The sequence below is a fragment of the Sander lucioperca genome, chromosome 6 (genome assembly GCF_008315115.2).
Source record: "Sander lucioperca isolate FBNREF2018 chromosome 6, SLUC_FBN_1.2, whole genome shotgun sequence".
NCBI classification, from domain to species: Eukaryota; Metazoa; Chordata; class Actinopteri; order Perciformes; family Percidae; genus Sander; species Sander lucioperca.
In genome coordinates, this window is record NC_050178.1 from 40365979 (window position 1) to 40384613 (window position 18635).

The following is an 18635-nucleotide window of genomic DNA, read 5'->3' on the forward strand; positions in this document are numbered from 1 at the left end:
TACACTCCTGCTAATGCAATGGGATGTTCCTGATTGGTCAATAATCAGACGTGGAGCTCTCTGATTGGTATGATCTAAGACCGGGGTCTTCAACGTTTTTTAAGCCAAGGAACCCTTAACTGAAAGAGAGATGGAGCAGGGACCCCCATACATATATGGTATAAAATCAAGTTGCATATTAAATTGCGCCTACAATAACCTGTAGGGCGGCCTAAAGTCTTTATACATATCTGTTTTGCATAGAATACTAAACTATTCAAATAGCCTAATAATTGTTGGCATGATTTTATAAATCATGTTTAATGTTAAACATACATGTGGCAAAGTGAATCGTTAGGATTAACTACCTCTGTATGGCTTTAGTGACTACCTTACAGGCCAGTAAGCAGTGGGGATTTATATTTGCTAATATGGATTTTTTGAATTTGGATTCATGTTAAGACTTTTTAATTTTTGAAAAATCTTTCAAAAATTAACAAGAATTTGGAGGGCCCCCTGCATTGACTCTGAGGACCCCCTAGGGGTCCCAGACCCCCTGTTGAAGATCACTGATCTAAGAGACAAAATGATCTGACCTTTGACCTCTATGTTCTTGTGCATGAGTATACTCAAAGACCCTTTATACCGTCTCTGGTATACTTAACTTTCTGATCATAAGTAAATGTTTTCCTTGTTTAAAACTAATACAGGTTCAATATTGAATATGTAAGTAAACACAATTTAATCCTTTAACACCCCTTGTTATAGAAACTACTGATATGTTCATTTACACTTGATTCTAGCTTTCCCCCCTCCTACCTCATGTTGGTACAGTGATGTCTATCGAGGCAAGAGGTCTATCCACAACTAGTCTCGCATTGCCAGACGTTACTCCTCAGCCCTGCGGAATCCACATCTAAATACAGAATGATTGAAGATGAAATTAATAGAAAAAGACAAAACACCAAAGTTAAAATAAAGTAGGCCTACATTTCTTCTAATCAAATTTTAGTGAAATATTCGCATTTTGCTAATTGACATATTAAGGCCCGGCCATGTACAATAACAACTGAGCGGTCACTGTATCAATGGGGGTAGTGTGTGGTTATGCGTGAAAGTAGAAGCATACAATATTGTTTGCATAAATGACGACACTAATTGATATTACAAATTCATTGAAATGGCAGAAAATGTTTTCCAAGCTGTGCGTCCTGTATACTGTGCTGGCAGTCAAGACAACCCATTTTCTACCACAGACGAACACGCTCGCAGCGCGCACGATGGTGCTTTAAGCCCCCAACGTCTCCTTCCAGGCAGCGCTGCGACCGTTGACTTCAAGGCACCTAACCAAAGCACGTCTTATTAGAAATTCTTTGCCCTAACCATAACCAGTGCCTAATCCTAGTGCCTAATCCTAGTGCCTTCCGGGCAGCGCTGCCTGGAACCTGTCCATGGACACCTATAGCGCGCACATCTAATGACCCGTGGCCGTGAAGGCAGCAGTTAAATGACAAAAATGGGCTGCTGAAGAGGATGAAAGCAGGATGAGAGAAGTCACTCCCTTCCGCCAGGCCAACGCAGAGAGGTTTAGGAAGTGCTTCTTTTACCGGCAGGCCACTAAGAATGATTTAATGTTACAAATCGCTTGGTTGATTGAGTGAATGATTAAGTGATTGACGAGAGAGAATGGGAATGAGTAATGTTTGAAATGAGTAAATCTAATTCAATATGTCTCATTGAGGGGTTGTATAATGGAAATTCTATTTTGCTAGCGGATATAGCTACAATTTAGCAAAGATGCCTGGCTAATTGTTCACGAATATGTGTCGTAATTATCAATGGCAGACGTAAATAAATGTTTAAAGTGCAACTCCGTGTCATTGCGATACACACACCACTTGCAGATCACACTGTCCTTTCTGTAGGCGGGGTCAGAGTTTAGCAGACGGATAACGGATTAGCATCTTTGGTGTCTCGCCTTCTTTGGTTCTACAACCGTTTTCATTATTGCTAAATGCATGGAAGCTAGCTACGTTAGCTCTACCTTGTAAAGTGGTGTTAGAGGTGACTAGCGTGCCAAGGATCTGGGGAATATTACCCTGTTTTATTGGACCTCCTCACCGCAAACATTTGTAAACTGGTAGCGATACACTGCTCTCAACTCAGGAACAGTTTCATCATAGGAACCATGGAGGAACGATGTAGCTAAAGGTGGCTAACGTTAGTCCCGCTTTCAGTTTCAGTGTTTCTTCAGCTGCTGGTATGTCACTAAACTATGTATATAGAAATAATCGCCAATATCAGAGAACCAGAGCACTTTCAGCAGTAGCAGCACGTTTAGCAGGTGAGGTTAACTTGTGTCGCTGGGGTTGTGTTTGCTGGATAATATTAGCTACAACCTAGTGCTAGCTAACGTTAGTTAACAATGGATACGCGGAAGCTCTAACGTTATACCGTGAGCTATATTTATGAAAGCTAGCGTTGAATTGATTTAGCTAAGACCTTCCGTCTCTTTAGTTAGTTTTTGTTGTAACGTTATTCTTTGGTATGTTGTGCGAACTATAACGTTACGTAAATGCCTGCCTGTTAAGGCATTGTTATCGAGTAACGTTATAAAACAGATGTCTGAGCAGCTCGTTGTTGTAAGCTAACATTCCCTTACAGTAACCTAACATCGAGCTAGGGGTTAATACTGGACATACGGACTGTTTAAACTTTCTAAACGGCATCGTCTTTTGTTTTTTCAGGTTCAGTCATGAAAAACTAAGCAGCTGTCAACCATCCTCACGGTTCATCTGCATGCCCAAACCTTAGTGGCCAAGGTCAAGTGGCTACATCCACGGACAATGTGAAAATACACCATGTTAAATGGGATGCAAGATCGACTGTAGAGGATATCTTATTTGTCTCCAGGAAAACAATTTGAAACGTTTGTAGCCTAAACGGGTGCATCAATGAACGAGGAACCACGTGAGAGCCCGCTCCCCGGCAGAGAGCCTGTGGAAAAAGATGTGGTACAAAGCACAGAGAAGAACAGCAGCGAAGCAGAAAACACCTCCGAGGTAGCACCAACACGGGAGCCTTTGGCACCCTCAGGCAGTCTCGGAACAAAGGGAAACTCCAGCTCAGATCCTGTAAAGGGAACTCCAGGAGATGAAACGGAGGAGGCTAAGGCCACTGGTGGGGAGCCTCCTGTTGACTGGTTTGAGCCACTGGAGGATGACGATGATAGCTTTGGTAGGAATGATCCAGAGGAAGAAAGCCTGGCAGGAGAAAGTGAAAAGAGTGAGAGTGTGGCAGACAGCGAGAAGACCTTCAGAAGGATTTATCAGTAGGTTGAAAAATGTTGATTTACTCCAATCTGTGGTCATGTAATAGTGCAATATATCAAATCGTAGTTGTCAGCAGAGCCATCATATCTTGAAATGTAGTCTGATAATGAGCAGCATTATCTTTGGATTAGATTTAGATTTTTAGGGCCATGTGCAAGCATCATTATCTTTATCACAATAGAGCTGGCAATGGTGATGCACATGTGCTAAGATGCTGTACTAATTTTCTGACAATTCAACAGTGAGAATATTTGATTAACGTGAATGGGTACAATATTATGTATGCTAGCACAGTGGTTACAGTTAATAGCTGCCTGGTAGGAAATAGAGTATAGTCATATGTTATGTTATAGGTTAAATAGTCCTGTTTAGATGAACAGTTTTTTTTTTTTTTTTTTTTTTTTTAACATTTTTTCGTATTTGTTGAACTACTGTTGAAACAGCTCAACCCAAACCTCTAGACAACTCTGCCTCAATCTATAGAAACCAAATAGATGTATACCACGACATAGCTTAGCATATTACCATTTTCTTGGATGGCTTCAAGAGCAGTTTTTCTCACGTGGTATGAAGATTTCTAACATGCATAATTCCCATCTCCTCTTTTAAATGCAGGCTTCAGCTTCCCCGCCGTAAGCGATCACATCCAGATGAAGGATGGGATGACTGGCCAATACTTGGAGAGGGTTGGAAACGCAAAGAAGTTGTCCGGCGCTCAGGTTCTAGCATAGGACAGAAGGATGTCTATTACCTGAGGTAAATACCTCCTAGTAGAAATGTAAAAAGAAAATCCCAATGTACAGTTGTTTTAAATTCAGGGGCCAGAACATACTTTCATACATTTACTTTGTGGTCAGCAATTTTGATTTTAGTGCTGCTGAGATTTTACTCCTTGTTAATGACTTTCTGTCACTTCTTTTACTCTTTGTTGTTGGTAGTCAGTGACACAACTTTGTGTGTTAGGGCTGGGCAATATCATAATAACTGTTCAAATTTACCTCTAGGCATACTTTAATAATAATAATAATAATAATAATAATACATTTTAGTGCCTACATTGAGCCTAAATTGAAAATATTTGCTGTATAAGCTAGGGATGCACCGAATCCAGGATTCGGCTTCGGATTCGGACGAATATTGAGCTTTTTGACGGGGTTCGGTTTCTGCAGAACCTTAGAAATTTTTTCCACCGAACCGAGCCCTACCATTGCACTACGCGCGCTACGCTGGTCAACATAATGACGCCGCCGTTTATTACGGGAAGGTGTTTACGTAGGTGGAGCGTTCAATGCAGTAGGCTGTGAGAAAGTGAAAATGGAACTCGTAAGCAGAAAAAGTATTGTTTGGCAGTACTTTCAGTCAAAAGAAGGCCATTCAAGTCAAGCTGCATGTTCAATTTGCAATGCCGATTTGTCTCGTGGTGGCGAGGACCCCAAACGATACACATCACCGCTGTTAAAACATCTGGTATGAAACATCCGAAAGAATACGAGTTGTGCATGAAGGAATCTACAGACAGCAGCCAAAATGCAGCAACTTCAGGTACGGCAAAGGAAGGACAGTCTGTGGACGTTGTTTACTTCATTAATGTGTTTACTGTGTTAATGGACTGAGGATGGGAGGAGGATTCGGTATTCGGTTTCGGATTCGGCAGAATCTTAACCAGTGGATTTGGTATTCGGCCGAACCCCAAAACTCTGGATTCGGTGCATCCCTAGTATAAACTTTTCAGATATGAGATTGTGCTGCTCTTTCTCTTTTATATGATTGTTGTAGTACTGTAGTTTTAATACTATTTTGGTTTAAAGAGGTTGGACACAATTATCAATTTCACAGTGTCACCATGGGCTCTGGGAACTTGTGATGTTTGTTTTTTTTTACATTTTATAGACTAAAGAATTGATAATCACCAGATAAATCAATAATAAAAGTAATTGTTAGTTACAGCCCTAACCAATTTCAAAAAGGGTTACATGAATAATGTTATCTTCAGACTGTCAGTGTAGAAGCAGAAGCATGTGACTGACGGGGGTGGGGGGGGGGTTAGTGGTGATGGCGCAGTGGATATGACACATGCCTTTGGTGTGGGGGTTCGATTCCCCCTGCAATACATCAACCAATGTGTCTCTGAGCAAGACACTTAACCCCTAGTTGCTCCAGAGGCGTGTGACCTCTGACATGCTTAAGCAATTGTAAGTCGCTTTGGATAAAAGCGTCAGCTAAATGACATGTAACTGAATGACAACAGGATGTTGTAGTTGTTAGCGGTTGTCATCAAGCTCTTTTCATTTGTAATTGTGTGTTATTTTTCTTTGCAGTCCGCGTGGTGATCGAGTGAGAAGTCGAGTAGAACTGATTTCAGTGCTGGAGGGAATGTTTGACTTGTCAACCTTTGAATACAAGTCAGGAAAGTTCCTAGATGGTCAAGCACCACCCATAAGAATTCGAAACAGAGCAAAGGTATTGGCCTCTTTTATCACTTAAAACTTAAAACATGTGAGATGTGTGTGTCTTACAGTTAGTTTTCCTCACTTTCTTATCCATTAGAAAAAAATCCGGGAGCGCTCTTCCTCGGAGTCCAGCTGGATGGAGAGAGGAGAGGGGGCCGACACTCCAGACTCCTACCACAGGCTCACCCCCAGCGTGGGGCCCAAAAACCTCTACTCCAACCAGTCAAGTTTCTCCTTGTACAGTACAATAGGAACTCCAAACGAAGGCTCTCGCAATGAGAATCCACCAGCGGAAGATAAAATTAAACTTCCCCTTCCCTCATCATCCAGAGCACTTCCGCTTCCCTCCGTAAATGGAGAAATTGGTTCCGAGGACAGCACACTGTTAGTCAATTATTTAACCCTTATTATTAAAACCGCTGATGTAAATTAAAACACTTGAGTATTTCAATTTGATCAAAGGGGTTTGTTTGTGGTGAGTTGATGATATATGCAGATGGACTGAGCATTATCATGTTTCCCTGCAGGGTCTGTGCCAGATGTGGTATTTCCTTCACAGGCACATGGTATGACAAACAAAGGAAGAGGCCCTGCTGTCCCAGCTGTTGGGGTATGTCAATTTAAGACTGTTAAAGGTGCTCTTAGCGATGTTGGGTGACGTTACTTCTCACCCAACTACTACTACTCAAACGAGACGAGACTATCTCGCCCCTCCCTGCTCCTCATCCCGTCCCCTCCCCCTCCCTTCTGTGCTTCCGTGCACTAACCCCCCAACCCCCACCCCAAAATCCTTCTTGTCGGTTATTGGCTGGAACGCTGGAACACTTGTTTGTTTTTTTGTTTTTTTACAGTGTGTTCAGGGGACAGGCAGCTCGCGGATAGTGAGGAGATGTTTGCTGCATGTGACAAAAAATGTTGTAGCCTAAAAACACACGTGACATCGCTTAGAGCACCTTTTTAAATGTCTTTATTCTTAGGAAAATGCAGTGTTAGAAATAGGAGGGGAAAAAATGCATGGAAATAACTGTACTCATCCTACAATGTTTATTTCTTTTAAATTTCAGCAGCCTCAAAGACAAAAGAGCATCCGATGGTTCGGTTCAGAAAGGTAAAGCATTGGCTGTCTACGAGTTGTGTGAATGAACAGCTGCATTGTAGCCACTTTAACTAGCCAAATCGTTGGTCCATTGGGAACTTATCAATAACGCACACATTAAACCATGGATTCAGAATATACACATTATGTGAATGTTTTGTTTATATGAGGAAGTTGGATTGTTGAAACTACCTGGCCGTGTAATCAAAGTTTTTACTCATCTGGCATGGAGAAAAGGTGAAAATGAATGTTCTTCAACACTAAGGGCCGTTACATAGTCAACGCGAACAACGCAAGCGACGCGCTCACTTTCATAGTCTACACAGCAGACGCAAGCGTCGCCCCCACCGACAACACATAGTATTGCGTGCATTGGCGCGCAAACAAAAACTGGGATGACACATTTTGCTACGCATCGATGCATAATGGCGGCCGAAGTGTAGCGATGCGTAGCCTTGCGGACGCGTATGCGTACCGATACGTTGACTATGTAACGGCCCTAAGAATACAAAGTTCCTCAATCTATTTCCGGAATTAGGATACTGATGAAAATGTGCAAATGGATATTAATAAATTGACCTGCTTTTTAATTTCTCTACATGTCAACCGTAGTGGATTCCTTGTGGACAGTGTGTGGGATGCCACAACACAGTGAACTGTGGGCAGTGTGCCAACTGCAAGCATGGACAGCAGAGCAAAGAGTCCCGGAAACGCCTATGTCGGAAACGCAAATGTATATGTCCTATTCGCAAGGTACGCTGCCGGGTACACAACAGTTATTCATTATTTTGATGCCAATTGTTATGTTAATTTTGCCACTTTTTCTTGGATGTTCCACCAGGACCCTGGAAGTGGAGCCTTCCTGCTGCAGAGGCCTTATAATGACATTCCTGAAACGTTTGATGACAGCATGAGTTTCCAGGTAATAAATACTTTTATAATACACTATTTTCCGCCAGGAGTGTCTGCGCGACCCCCGTGAGCATTCACAGCCATTCAAGTCAATGCTTGTTTTCAGTTATTTCACATGGTCCACAATGTGGGTTGTAATAACAGTGTAATTATGCACTGGGGCTTTGGCCCAGAATATCATGAATTCATGTTCTAAAAACAACTATTTTATTTTGCAGAGTGAAGTTACAGACTCGCAGGTAACACTTTTGTAATATGAGACCAAATTCTATTTGTGTTTAATATACTCAATATGATTGCTATACCTTGTCCTTACACCCACTGATTCTGTTTTATTCTCGCAGCACCCAAGTCTCAAAAGCAGCGACACAGAGAACTTCTCCGTCAACGTGGACGTTGATGATGAGGATGACATGTCAACTGACGATGATGATGATGTGAGTTTTTTATTTTTAACCCACTGTCCTACAGACAGGAAGACATGATTGCCTAAAGTGATCCAAAATCTATTTTGTAACGGTGCCACAAAATAAACAGAAACTAGTCAAACCACATGTTCAGTACTTTTTGCTGTCTTTTTGTATGCTCAGTATAGTCATAGTTAGAATGTGGCTAATTATACAGTTTCAGTTGGAACAATAAGCCATATTTACCATTCACAGCAGTGGCAAACAGAATTTTCCAGGGCCAGGTGTTTAGTTCTTGACAGGGTAAGTTTTATGAAAGGGTAGTAGTTCACTAAGCCATCATGATATTTTAACCACATTTCCAATAAAATTGGCAAAACAAAGTAGTACTAAAAATGTCCACTACTGTGATTTAAAGAGTGCCAGTAAAACCTTGCTCAATTTATAAACCTGAGGAAAGTTACAGTCTCCTCATCACTTCACACAGATCAGATTTCTTTTTTTTTTTTTTTTTTTTTAGGGATGTTTAAGTCGCATGCTTCAAGTCTTTTTCCATTGCACATTTTTGTTTTATCAATAGCACAACTTTTCCACCTCAGCAAAGCATAAAAACACTAGAGTGTTTCCATTCCAGTGTTTTTTTAATGTACATATTGAAAGTAGTTACGTTACAATTGATTATTTAGGTTTTTATATCTCAATGAGTGCGTTTACATGGACGTAAATAACCCTTTTATGACAGATAATTAGCTAACAGACAGATTATCACGTTTATGTGTTTGAGCACCATTCCCCGTTTTGAGAAACTTGGATAAGCCCATGAGAAACCTAAATATATCCACCACGTTCCACCTCCAGTGCTGCGGATATTCCGCCGAATGTCCTTTTCAGCCGAATGTCCGTTACATAACATAAATAATACAATGGCTGCAGCGAAAGCGTCTCACTTCTGGAGCGATGTAGAAACTGAAGAAACTGAGTTTTGCCTATCAGTAATGAAGAGGCTGCGTATCTTCATCCACTGCTCCACTATTCTACGCACGGATACTTGGTCCCTCAACGTTGTAGTGAGTGACAGTGATAGGCAGGCAGTGGGCACTGTTAAAGACGTATCTCTTCTCTACATGTTTAGGCTACATGCTTGTGATTGTTGAACAGGCAAAGTATTGTCTTTTTACTCGCGAAGGTTTTATTGCACATACAGTAACGTGATAATAATTAACAGCAAAACGGTTAAGAGTAATGCTACTGATAAAAGAGCTATTAGAGCCGGCTCCCGTCAGAGTGAGAGCCGATTAACGTGATATATTTGTTAAATACGACCCAGAAACATTTCACTTTAGTAATAACTAGGGATGCACCGAATCCAGATTTGTGGGGTTCGGCCGAATACCGAATCCACTGGTTAAGATTCTGCCGAATCCGAAACTGAATCCTCCTCCCATCCTCAGTCCATTAACACAGTAAACACATTAATGAAGTAAACAACATCCACAACCTCTAAAATAGTTAAATGTAACAACTTAATGTTGAATTCACACGCTCTTTTCACATCGTAGGAAAGACATCGCTATCGCCACATGACAATTTTGTTTTTCTTTTCGCTTACCAGTGTATGATGAAGGCATGTTGGGTGGGTGAAATTAGACAGCTAACGTTAGCTAACGAGCAGCAGCCCGTCGTTCGGTCGCTCTGCTCCCAATGTAGGGAGCTGTCGTTTGCCGACAGAACGGCTGACAGCCCGGGAGAGGCTGGTTAACAGCTGTGACTGTCCTTCCTTTGCCGTACCTAGGGTTGCTGCGTTTTGGCTGCTGTCTGTGGATTCCTTCATGCACGGCTCATATGCTTTCGGATGTTTCATGCGCAGGTGTTTTGGCAGCGGCGATGTCGTGTGTTGTTTGGGGTCCTTGCCGCCGCGAGACAGGTCGGCATTGCGGGTTGGGCGTGTGGCTCGGCTTCTTTTGGCTGGGGGTGCTGCCGGGCGTCGCTTTTTCGCGAGTTCCATTTTCACTTTCTCGCAGCCTACTGCATTGAACGGTCCACCTACGTAAACACCTTCCCGTAATCAACGGTGGCGTCATTATGTCGACCAGCGCAGAGCGCGTAGTGCAAGCGTAGGGTTCGGTTCAGCAGAAACCGAACCCCGTCAAAAAGCCCAATATTCGGCCGAATCCGAACCCAGATCCTGGATTCGGTGCATCCCTAGTAATAACATTAAGAGCCAAGCATAGTTTAGACTATTTTATGTTCCAGTTGCGCAAAAAAACTGAATATGACTGAACAAATAATTAGGGTTGGGCATCGAGAACCAATTCCTACTTGGAATCGTTTCAAAAATTACGATTCCAGTGGAATCGTTTCTTTATTGGAATCGTTTGGAGGATTTGGTTTCAAATCTGATCATGGGTTCCCAATTTAACATGTGCAAGTTTTGGTTTCCGTAGCGGCCAGGCGCTTATTGTGTTGCAGCCATGGAGCGCAGTAAGCAGCGCTCTAGTGTGGCTTTATTTTACGTTGAAAAAGCCCAGTAAAACTGCAACCCACCATTGAATCAAAATAAAACTTTCCTCTTATTTGTGAAATAAGCATGTGACCCGTTTCACCTCCACCCCTCAAAGAATCGGAATCGAGAATCGATAAGAACCGGAATCGGAATTGGATTCAGAATCGTTAAAATCCAAACGATGCCCAACCCTACAAATAATTCACTTTCGACGGCAATAGCTCTTGGGCGGTGCAGCTGCGCCAGGTGGAATCCTGGAATACAGGTCGGCAAGCACCAGCAGCCTCTGAACTGAGTGTCCTTAAACTTGAATAATTCCAGTTTAGATGTCCTAAGTCCCATCACAAGTCATGTTTCCATTCACCTATTTTGAAGCGTCGCATTAGAAAAGCTGAATGGAGACGGCAAAATTCAATCAAACTTCAATTGCGCAAAAACGTTTTTACACTCGCTTGAGGTGGTTTTTGCCTTTTGTCGAAAAGAGTTGATTGGCTAAATGGGATGCCGAATAAACTCACTTTTAACTCACAGCCTTGCCGGCAATTGTTGCCAGTGACCCCTCGCTGTACTGACACAAAAAATGGTGGCCAAAAACTATTTTCCCCATAGGCCACCATTGTAAAAGAGACGTCTGTAAAACTGTTGATAGGACACTTCGAACTGAAACCTCTGATTTTTCAATCCATGGACTTTTTTTATTTGACAAACTTTCCTGAAGCGGAGAAAAGTGATTTACAACCTGTGACGTTACCACAATGTCATGTAAAATACAAACGATTATAGAAGTGGCCAAATCAGTCTCTAATCTTACTGAAAATGTCTCATATCAGATGACTCATTTAGGCTAATTAGGAGATATTGCTGTGACGTTAATATCTTATTAAATACTTCTTTACTTTGACCTGAGGAAGACCATCTGTGGCTGGAACACATCAGTCATGTCCACATGAAATAAAAGCAGTTTGTCTTTAGTTTTCTTCAAGTGCATGATTTGGTCTCATAAATTTCTAAAAATCTACTCTACTATTAAAGCTTTAGTGCGTAACTTTTTGATATTATTGAACGTCCGTTACATTCAAGCCATTGCCAAATGAGTTGCTGCAAAGCTAGTTAAGACTATCAGCTCCACACAACTCTCTCTGGATTTCTCAGTATGACTATGTTCAGAAGATTGTGGCGTCCGGTAACAGTCCCGCGCAGAAACTTGTGTAAAGATAATTACCCTTTCTGAAGAGTCTGTCATGTTTTTTTTTAATCCTCTGTGTCCTCCTTGGCTACTAGCAACTGCGTGGAGGAGGGGTCGGGGCGGTGCGCGATCACGGAAGGCTGTATTATGTGGGCGCGCTGACAGCATTGTTGTCATTACTTAGAATTCCTCATGGGGGTGACAGAAACTACGCACTATAGCTTTAAAACTACTCATGTAAGGTACATGTCATGGAGTAAATGTAACTTGTTACTACCCACCTCTGGTGAGTGTTTGTGTGTGGTTTGTACAAAAAGATTTCTTATAAGTCATCTGTGTCAACATTCATTTTGCCACTGGCAGTGTTGCATTAAAATGTCTCTCTTTTTTTTTTTTATTATACACTTGACTTGCCCTTAGTGGCATAAGAAGCGGAAGCGACGGTCCTGTGGAGAATGCAAAGCCTGCCTCTGCAGGAAAGACTGTGGCACATGTGATTTCTGTATAGACAAGCCAAAGTTTGGTGGCAGCAACAAGAAGAGGCAGAAGTGTCGACTACGTCAGTGTCAGAGACAGGCAATGGTAAGAACCTCGTGATCTTCAATGCATTTGTTGTTTCTTGCAGTAATGACGTAATAATGTTGAGTTTTAAATATCTTTCTGCAACATTTGGCAGAGACACTTGCTGCCTTTCCAGATGGGACAAGGTGACTATGGGCCAGATGGCTCAATGCTGCCGGGCCGGCCTAGACCTCACTACACATACAGTCGGAAGTCAGGTTTAAAGAAAAACAAAGGACCGCTGTCTGGCTTGGACTTAACTGACAATGAAGATGAGGACAGTAACTTACAAGCAGTGAGTTCCCAATACCTTTAGTGATAAAATATTTAAGGAAGAATTTGTGCTTTCTTCTTACTTGCTTATGTTTCACTGCTGTAGATGAACTGGAGCTCTGAACCTGCCAGTGGTAGCAAACACATGTATGAACTGAATGTGAGAAACCAATCATCTATGCAGGTTTGAAAATAGATTATTATTTACATTTATTTGCCACCTAATGCTTATCTCACCAAACAGAATGTCAACTTAATTTTGTCTTTCTGCAGTTGAATTATTTGGATTTCAGACAGCAGAATGGACTGTCTGACAGAGTTCCTCACTTCAGCAACCACAACAACTCTGAACTAGTAAGTTTACATTCCGTCTTTTTTTTAAATTTTTTTTTAAAATTTTTTATTTTTTTTTAAGTAACATATTTTTTGCCTCCATCAGGACAAACGGGTTTAATTGTATTGGTAGTGTGGCTATGTTTTGACTTTAGGAGCCTTTTGCATGAGATGTCCAACAGCTCTTTCGTAGGTGGTAGAATTTTTCCGGCTGGTGTACAAATTCTTGCTGCTCAATGCTTAATAGCACTATCCCTGACTAGGGTTGGGTACCGAAACCCGGTTCCACTATGGAACCGGTTCCTACGCAATCCTAGGAATTGGACCGGATTAGAACGCAAATTTCGGTTCCTCATTTCGGTTCCACTTAATGTGTCAACTGAAATATTTTCCCTCTGTGGCTCCGAAACAGACGTAAAAATATCACACTTTCTCTGTAGTCTACCGTTAGCTAGCTATCGTAAATGTAGGCTACTTTTAAAATGCCATATTTTCCCTCTGGGCTCACCAAAACGGACGTAAAAGCATATTAACCATTCACTGCACGTGATCGCTAGTAAACACATTACATCTTTGATGTCATTTTTCAGTTTTTCAAGAATCGGTTTAGGAATCGGAATCGTTTCAAAAGTACCGGTTCGGCATCGGAATCATAAAAATCCAAACGATACCCAACCCTAGTCCTGACTGATCATCAGGCCCAAACGGAATCTCAGAATTTTTGAAATTTTCTTTTTTTTTTAGAATTAAATAATATATTTTTTTTACAGTTTTCAGTGGTGATCCAGAATGAAAATCTGTGGAATTTAGCACTGTTTTTCTGCTAGTGGTGGAGATGTGTTAACATTTATTTTTTTTTTATCTGTGGCAAATCTGCAGAATTCTGCGTCCACAGATTCCGTGTGGCTCTGCTGTTCATGTGTCATCATGGCCTCCTGCTTACACTTCCTTTCACAAACACTTCTGGCACCTTGTCCATTTCCTGTTTCTGTTGTCATGAAACATGCTGTTCTTTGGCCTGTGGGTTAGTGTTATGCATCCAGGCCTGGTTCATACTGTTTGACCAATTATTTTATTTTTTTTTACCAGTCCACCAGTAATTGCAATCTGTACCTCTGTTCCATTCGGGGTTGATGAATCTTTGTGCAACGTGTGTGCTTTTGTTTATCTGTTGTCTTGTCTCAAGTGGTAGTGGTCCTTCTCCCCATGTCCTCTGTTGTCTTGTGGGTATGTTAATGTGACAGTACATATGTTAAAGTTGGGGGGCATTTTTGGGAGGGGTATGAAATGCAACAAAGGCAAACAGAATCAAACTGGGGATGTTGCAATTATATGCTGCGTGCTGTTGAATATGTCCAGTAAGGTCAGGACTGTTGTATTAAACTGCATTAGTTTTAGCTAGCTGTACCTAATGAACCTTTCCCACTGTAAAATGTACCTGTAAGTATCATGGGATATCTACCCAATGATTTGATACATGGTCCATGATCTAATACAAGCGATAGAGACATTTGTAACAACTGACGCTCTGCAGTTTAAAGCAAATTTGATGCAGCTGAAATTCAATTTAAGTTCTGCAAAGGTTTTCACTGTCTGCAGTTGTAGTTAAGAGTTGAGCTCATGTGTGGCCTGGTTGGATCGGTGGGTGGAGCAGGCGCACATATATTTAAAGCTTTAGTTTTGTGCCTTGACGCAGAGGTCGGGGGTTCGACTCCGACCTGTGGCGATTTCCTGCATGTCTTCACCCTCTTTCTCCCCTTTCTCACCTGTCCTGTCCATTAAGGGCGGAAAAGCCCCCAAAAAAATTATCTTTAAAAAAAAAATAAGAAAAAAAATAAGAGTTGAGCTCATGAGTTCACCCTTATCAATGCAGGACCAGCTAAGCAGATGGGATGCAGACAAATCACACGCAGGTAGAGATGTTCCAAAGCATGGTGAAGTGGAAGATGAAGAAGAGGGAGAAGAAGAAGAAGAAGAGGAGTTCCCCATGGTAAGTGTCCTGCTGAGACGTTTTAATATTAGTTATATATATATATATATATATATATATATATATATATATATATATATATATATAGTGTGTATATATATATATATTGTGTATGTATTCAGTGAGACAACTGTTGTGTATTTATTTTCACTCCAATCTGTTGCTGTGCAGATCACACAGATCTTCAGTTTGGCTGATAACCCATCTGGGAGTGGTGCGGACATGGAAAACCAGCTAATGAAACTGCTACACTCTTTGCGTTCCACTGTAATGCCAATCCTATGGTATGCCATCATGGTGGAGGGCCCGCAGATACAGCTCATCCAGTGTTGTAAACAGTCCAACCTGACAGACACCATGGTGCTGATCGACCCAGGCTTCTGCTATCAAGTCACCGTCCAAAAGCAGCCGCTGCTCCCCACCCACCCGCTGTACGACAACTACCCTGCCCACTTAACCTCTGTGACTGATGTGATCAATCTGCTTTTGGGCCTGGAGAAGTACGTTGTGTGCCAGGGACTGCCCCCCAAAGAGCCTTTATCTAATACAGACCCAATAATACTGGAGCGGGCATCAACATGTGATTTCTTGGTTAAGAGGAACGTGAGCAGATGTACTAACTGCAGAGCGCTGCAAGGACTTTGACTTCAGCAGAGACAGGAGAAGATCTGTGACCACAGTGGAGACCACTTGTTCTCTGGACAACTTTGTGCTGTTTTCTTAATACTGTTTCAGTTGTTCTTTTGGTGATAATATATGAAATATTTACAGATTTACCTCCATACTGTAATAGGAGGATTTGATTATTTGAAGAATCACCAAAGGCATTCCAGGAGTTGTGATGTTATAATCAAGGCGTGTTTCTTCCCAGATGTCTTCTGTTGATCTTGGTGTAGGGCTTCTCTTCATGACTGTTACTGTATGTCAGATGTTGGGCAGTGATGGGTAGAGCTGAAATCCATTAGCCCACTGTGTGGTTAGTGTTCTGTTGGTTGATTGACACTCTTACTTGAGAAATCAATAACCCTAACCCCCACCATACACTTTTGTGTAGGTGTTTAACCCCAAATTTTCTCTTTTTCTCACCCCAAAACCCTCTTATCTTTTCACCAGCAACATTGGACACTGTGTCAGCAATGTTGCCATATCTAATGGAGTTAACCAGCAGCCTGAAGTCTTTTGGACACATCAAAAATGTCATTTTCCACCTCTTTCATGTTGTAGTGATTACAATATAATGTTTGCTTCACTTCATTTTTTTGTTTGTTATATTCACCCCAAAAAAAAGTGTTGTTGAACGTGTTGCAACACTTTTTTTTCGTGCTATACTGGCAGTGTTTATAAAAATGTATTCATCGCCATGTGCACTTATGATTTTCTAATTGAATCTCAGTGGATGTAAAAAAAAAAAAATAAATAAAAGAAGAAGCAAAAGGTGGAATATAAACGTCTTCAAATTCACCAAAATAAAACATAAAACACAGTGAGTGAGGACCTAAATATTCACCTTCTTCACTCGAACCTGAATCAGAGGGGAATATAATTCGTTATAAAAGTCCCACAATGTGTAGAATTTAGCAAGTCTAACATATCTACAACAAAACTACTAAAAAGCACCAATCAAGAAGGATACTAGAATATTTTCAAGAATCCAAATATCTCATTGAGCATAAAGGTCAGTCATGATGACGTACATGATGGTTGGGAGACAGCATTCAGACTGTTGCTTTAACAGTTGCAGCTTCATGTCAGAGAGGCAAAGAGAATTGCCACTATTAAGAAACACCTCACACATCTGGGGTAGTGATTGTCAGAAGATGTGAGAGACTGAAGCCAAATTGAATTAAGGTTCTATGGTCATATTAAAAATAGCAATGTTATTGTCCTGGAGTTCAGACATCCGTTATCTTTAACAATTGCTGCAGGCCTTGAAAAGTCCCCAAATAACCTGGCCGAGGGTATTGACTCGACATGAGTTGAATACTTCAGCGGTCATTTAGTTCATGTGATATATTTGTAATACTTTTTGATCAATTTGATATCTTTTTTTTCAGATTATCACTGTTAGCTTTTTAAAAGTGATGCAGTAAAGCTACTCTGTTGTCAGATTTAAAAACGAATGAACGTTTTACAACTCACAAATTAAATTTATCTGTAACACTGCTTAGTAAATATTCTTCCTAGGGCTGGGCAAAATATCGATGTATCGATATCGTGATATGAGACTAGGTATCGTCATTGATTTTGGATATTGTAATATGGCTTACGTTTAGTCTTTTCCTGGTTTAAAGGTTACAGTAAAGTGATGTAATTTTCTGAACTCACCCAGACTATTGTAGCCGTTCTGTTATTTGCTTCTAACCACTTATTCATTATATCCACTTTACTGATGATTATTTATCTTATATTGTCAGTCCAACAATATCGTCGCAGTATCGACATTGAGGTATTTGGTCAATAATACGGTGATATCTGATTTACTACATATCGCCCAGCCCTAATCTCTCCCATAGACAATATTATATTAGCAGAAACCGATCAGAATCTTTTCCACACATCATCATTTTTAGACTGTGGCTGAGGCTTTTGCACTCAGTGAGACAGCAGATGGTATAATTTATTGGCAGATTCAACATCTGACATATGGTCAAATTAAATAATACTGAGATCAGAGTACTTCCTTTAGTATAATGCGTTGTAGAATGTATTTCCCAAAATTATATCTTTAAATGAAACGGCTGGTGTAGCCAAAACTCATCTTCATAGATGACATTTTTTATTTATTAGGATGTCTTTCAATTTCTGTTTTTGACTAGTATGATTATTGGTATTGGTAAATTGTATAGGAATTACATTTTTCTCCCGCCCCCCTCTCCATTGGGATGTTTATGCAGTAATGCAATGACTTTCTTGAAATGAAATGTTTGGGATCAGTTAATATTTCTTAAAAAAAAGCTATTGTCATTTAGTATTTGAATTAAAACCTTAAAGAATTGAAACAAACTTTGTTTTTCTGAAGGCAGTGTGCAAATAAACTTGTCTTGTCTTTTTATAATATTTATCAAATATATCGGATGGACCTTCTGTTTCTGAAACATCTTGAGAAAAAGTAATTGTCAACTGACTGAAACATGGAAGCCTGATGTTTTATATATATGACCACCACAACTACTTCATGTACATACAGTATCTAGCTGTTTAATCCCTATTTGTGTAGGGTATATGATGTGATGGGACTAAAATAAGCTGAGCCAGATAATGTGTCAGTGACTGTCAGAATGGTTTACTTGTTGGTTGAGTTATCGGTTTTATTATTAATCATTGTTTCAGTGGGAACCACAGCTAATGCTTAGCCTATATTTTATATTGCGTTAGAGACTTTGATCTGTGGTCCAACAATGTCTTTGTTTTAAGTGAAGCATCTCTAACGCCCTCACAAACTAGTAATGCTGATTTACAGTAGTTTGTTATGTAGCAATAACATTTGTTATGCATTACTGTTCTTCTGAAAAAAGAGGCTCCGTTTCAACCATAAATCATTTTAATTGTGTCATTAAAATTAAGCCATAGATGTATATTGATGGAATTAAGCACTATACGTTGGTTTCATGTT

General features: G+C 40.6%; 1 protein-coding gene across 8 annotated transcripts; it reads left to right on the plus strand.

Annotated features, from left to right (window-relative positions):
• The first annotated feature begins 1875 nt into the window (after positions 1–1875).
• On the plus strand, positions 1876–18088 carry mbd1b (methyl-CpG binding domain protein 1b). 8 transcript variants are annotated; one of them, XM_031279549.2, is made up of 18 exons: positions 1876–2323; positions 2727–3310; positions 3927–4067; positions 5630–5771; positions 5859–6145; positions 6289–6371; positions 6829–6869; positions 7470–7610; positions 7699–7779; positions 7988–8008; positions 8114–8206; positions 8432–8479; positions 12286–12447; positions 12542–12721; positions 12806–12883; positions 12973–13053; positions 14906–15022; positions 15194–18088. In XM_031279549.2, the coding sequence occupies exons 2-18, from the start codon at positions 2934–2936 to the stop codon at positions 15665–15667; spliced, it is 2547 nt and encodes an 848-aa protein (XP_031135409.1). In that variant the 5' UTR covers positions 1876–2323; positions 2727–2933; the 3' UTR covers positions 15668–18088. The 8 variants fall into 8 exon arrangements, with proteins under 8 accessions (XP_031135409.1, XP_031135388.1, XP_031135417.1 ...); XM_031279528.2 differs by having other exon boundaries at positions 1877–2323; positions 6826–6869; XM_031279557.2 differs by having other exon boundaries at positions 1877–2323; positions 6826–6869; positions 12295–12447.
• The last annotated feature ends 547 nt before the right edge of the window (positions 18089–18635 follow it).

Bases quoted from the DNA above. Each gene is read 5' to 3' on its own strand.
- mbd1b (XM_031279528.2), top strand. From the start codon at position 2,934: ATGAACGAGGAACCACGTGAGAGCCCGCTCCCCGGCAGAGAGCCTGTG. The intron at 7,611-7,698 runs GTACGCTGCCGG...ATGTTCCACCAG, and splicing joins GTATATGTCCTATTCGCAAG to GACCCTGGAAGTGGAGCCTT. The intron at 13,054-14,905 runs GTAAGTTTACAT...TTATCAATGCAG, and splicing joins ACCACAACAACTCTGAACTA to GACCAGCTAAGCAGATGGGA.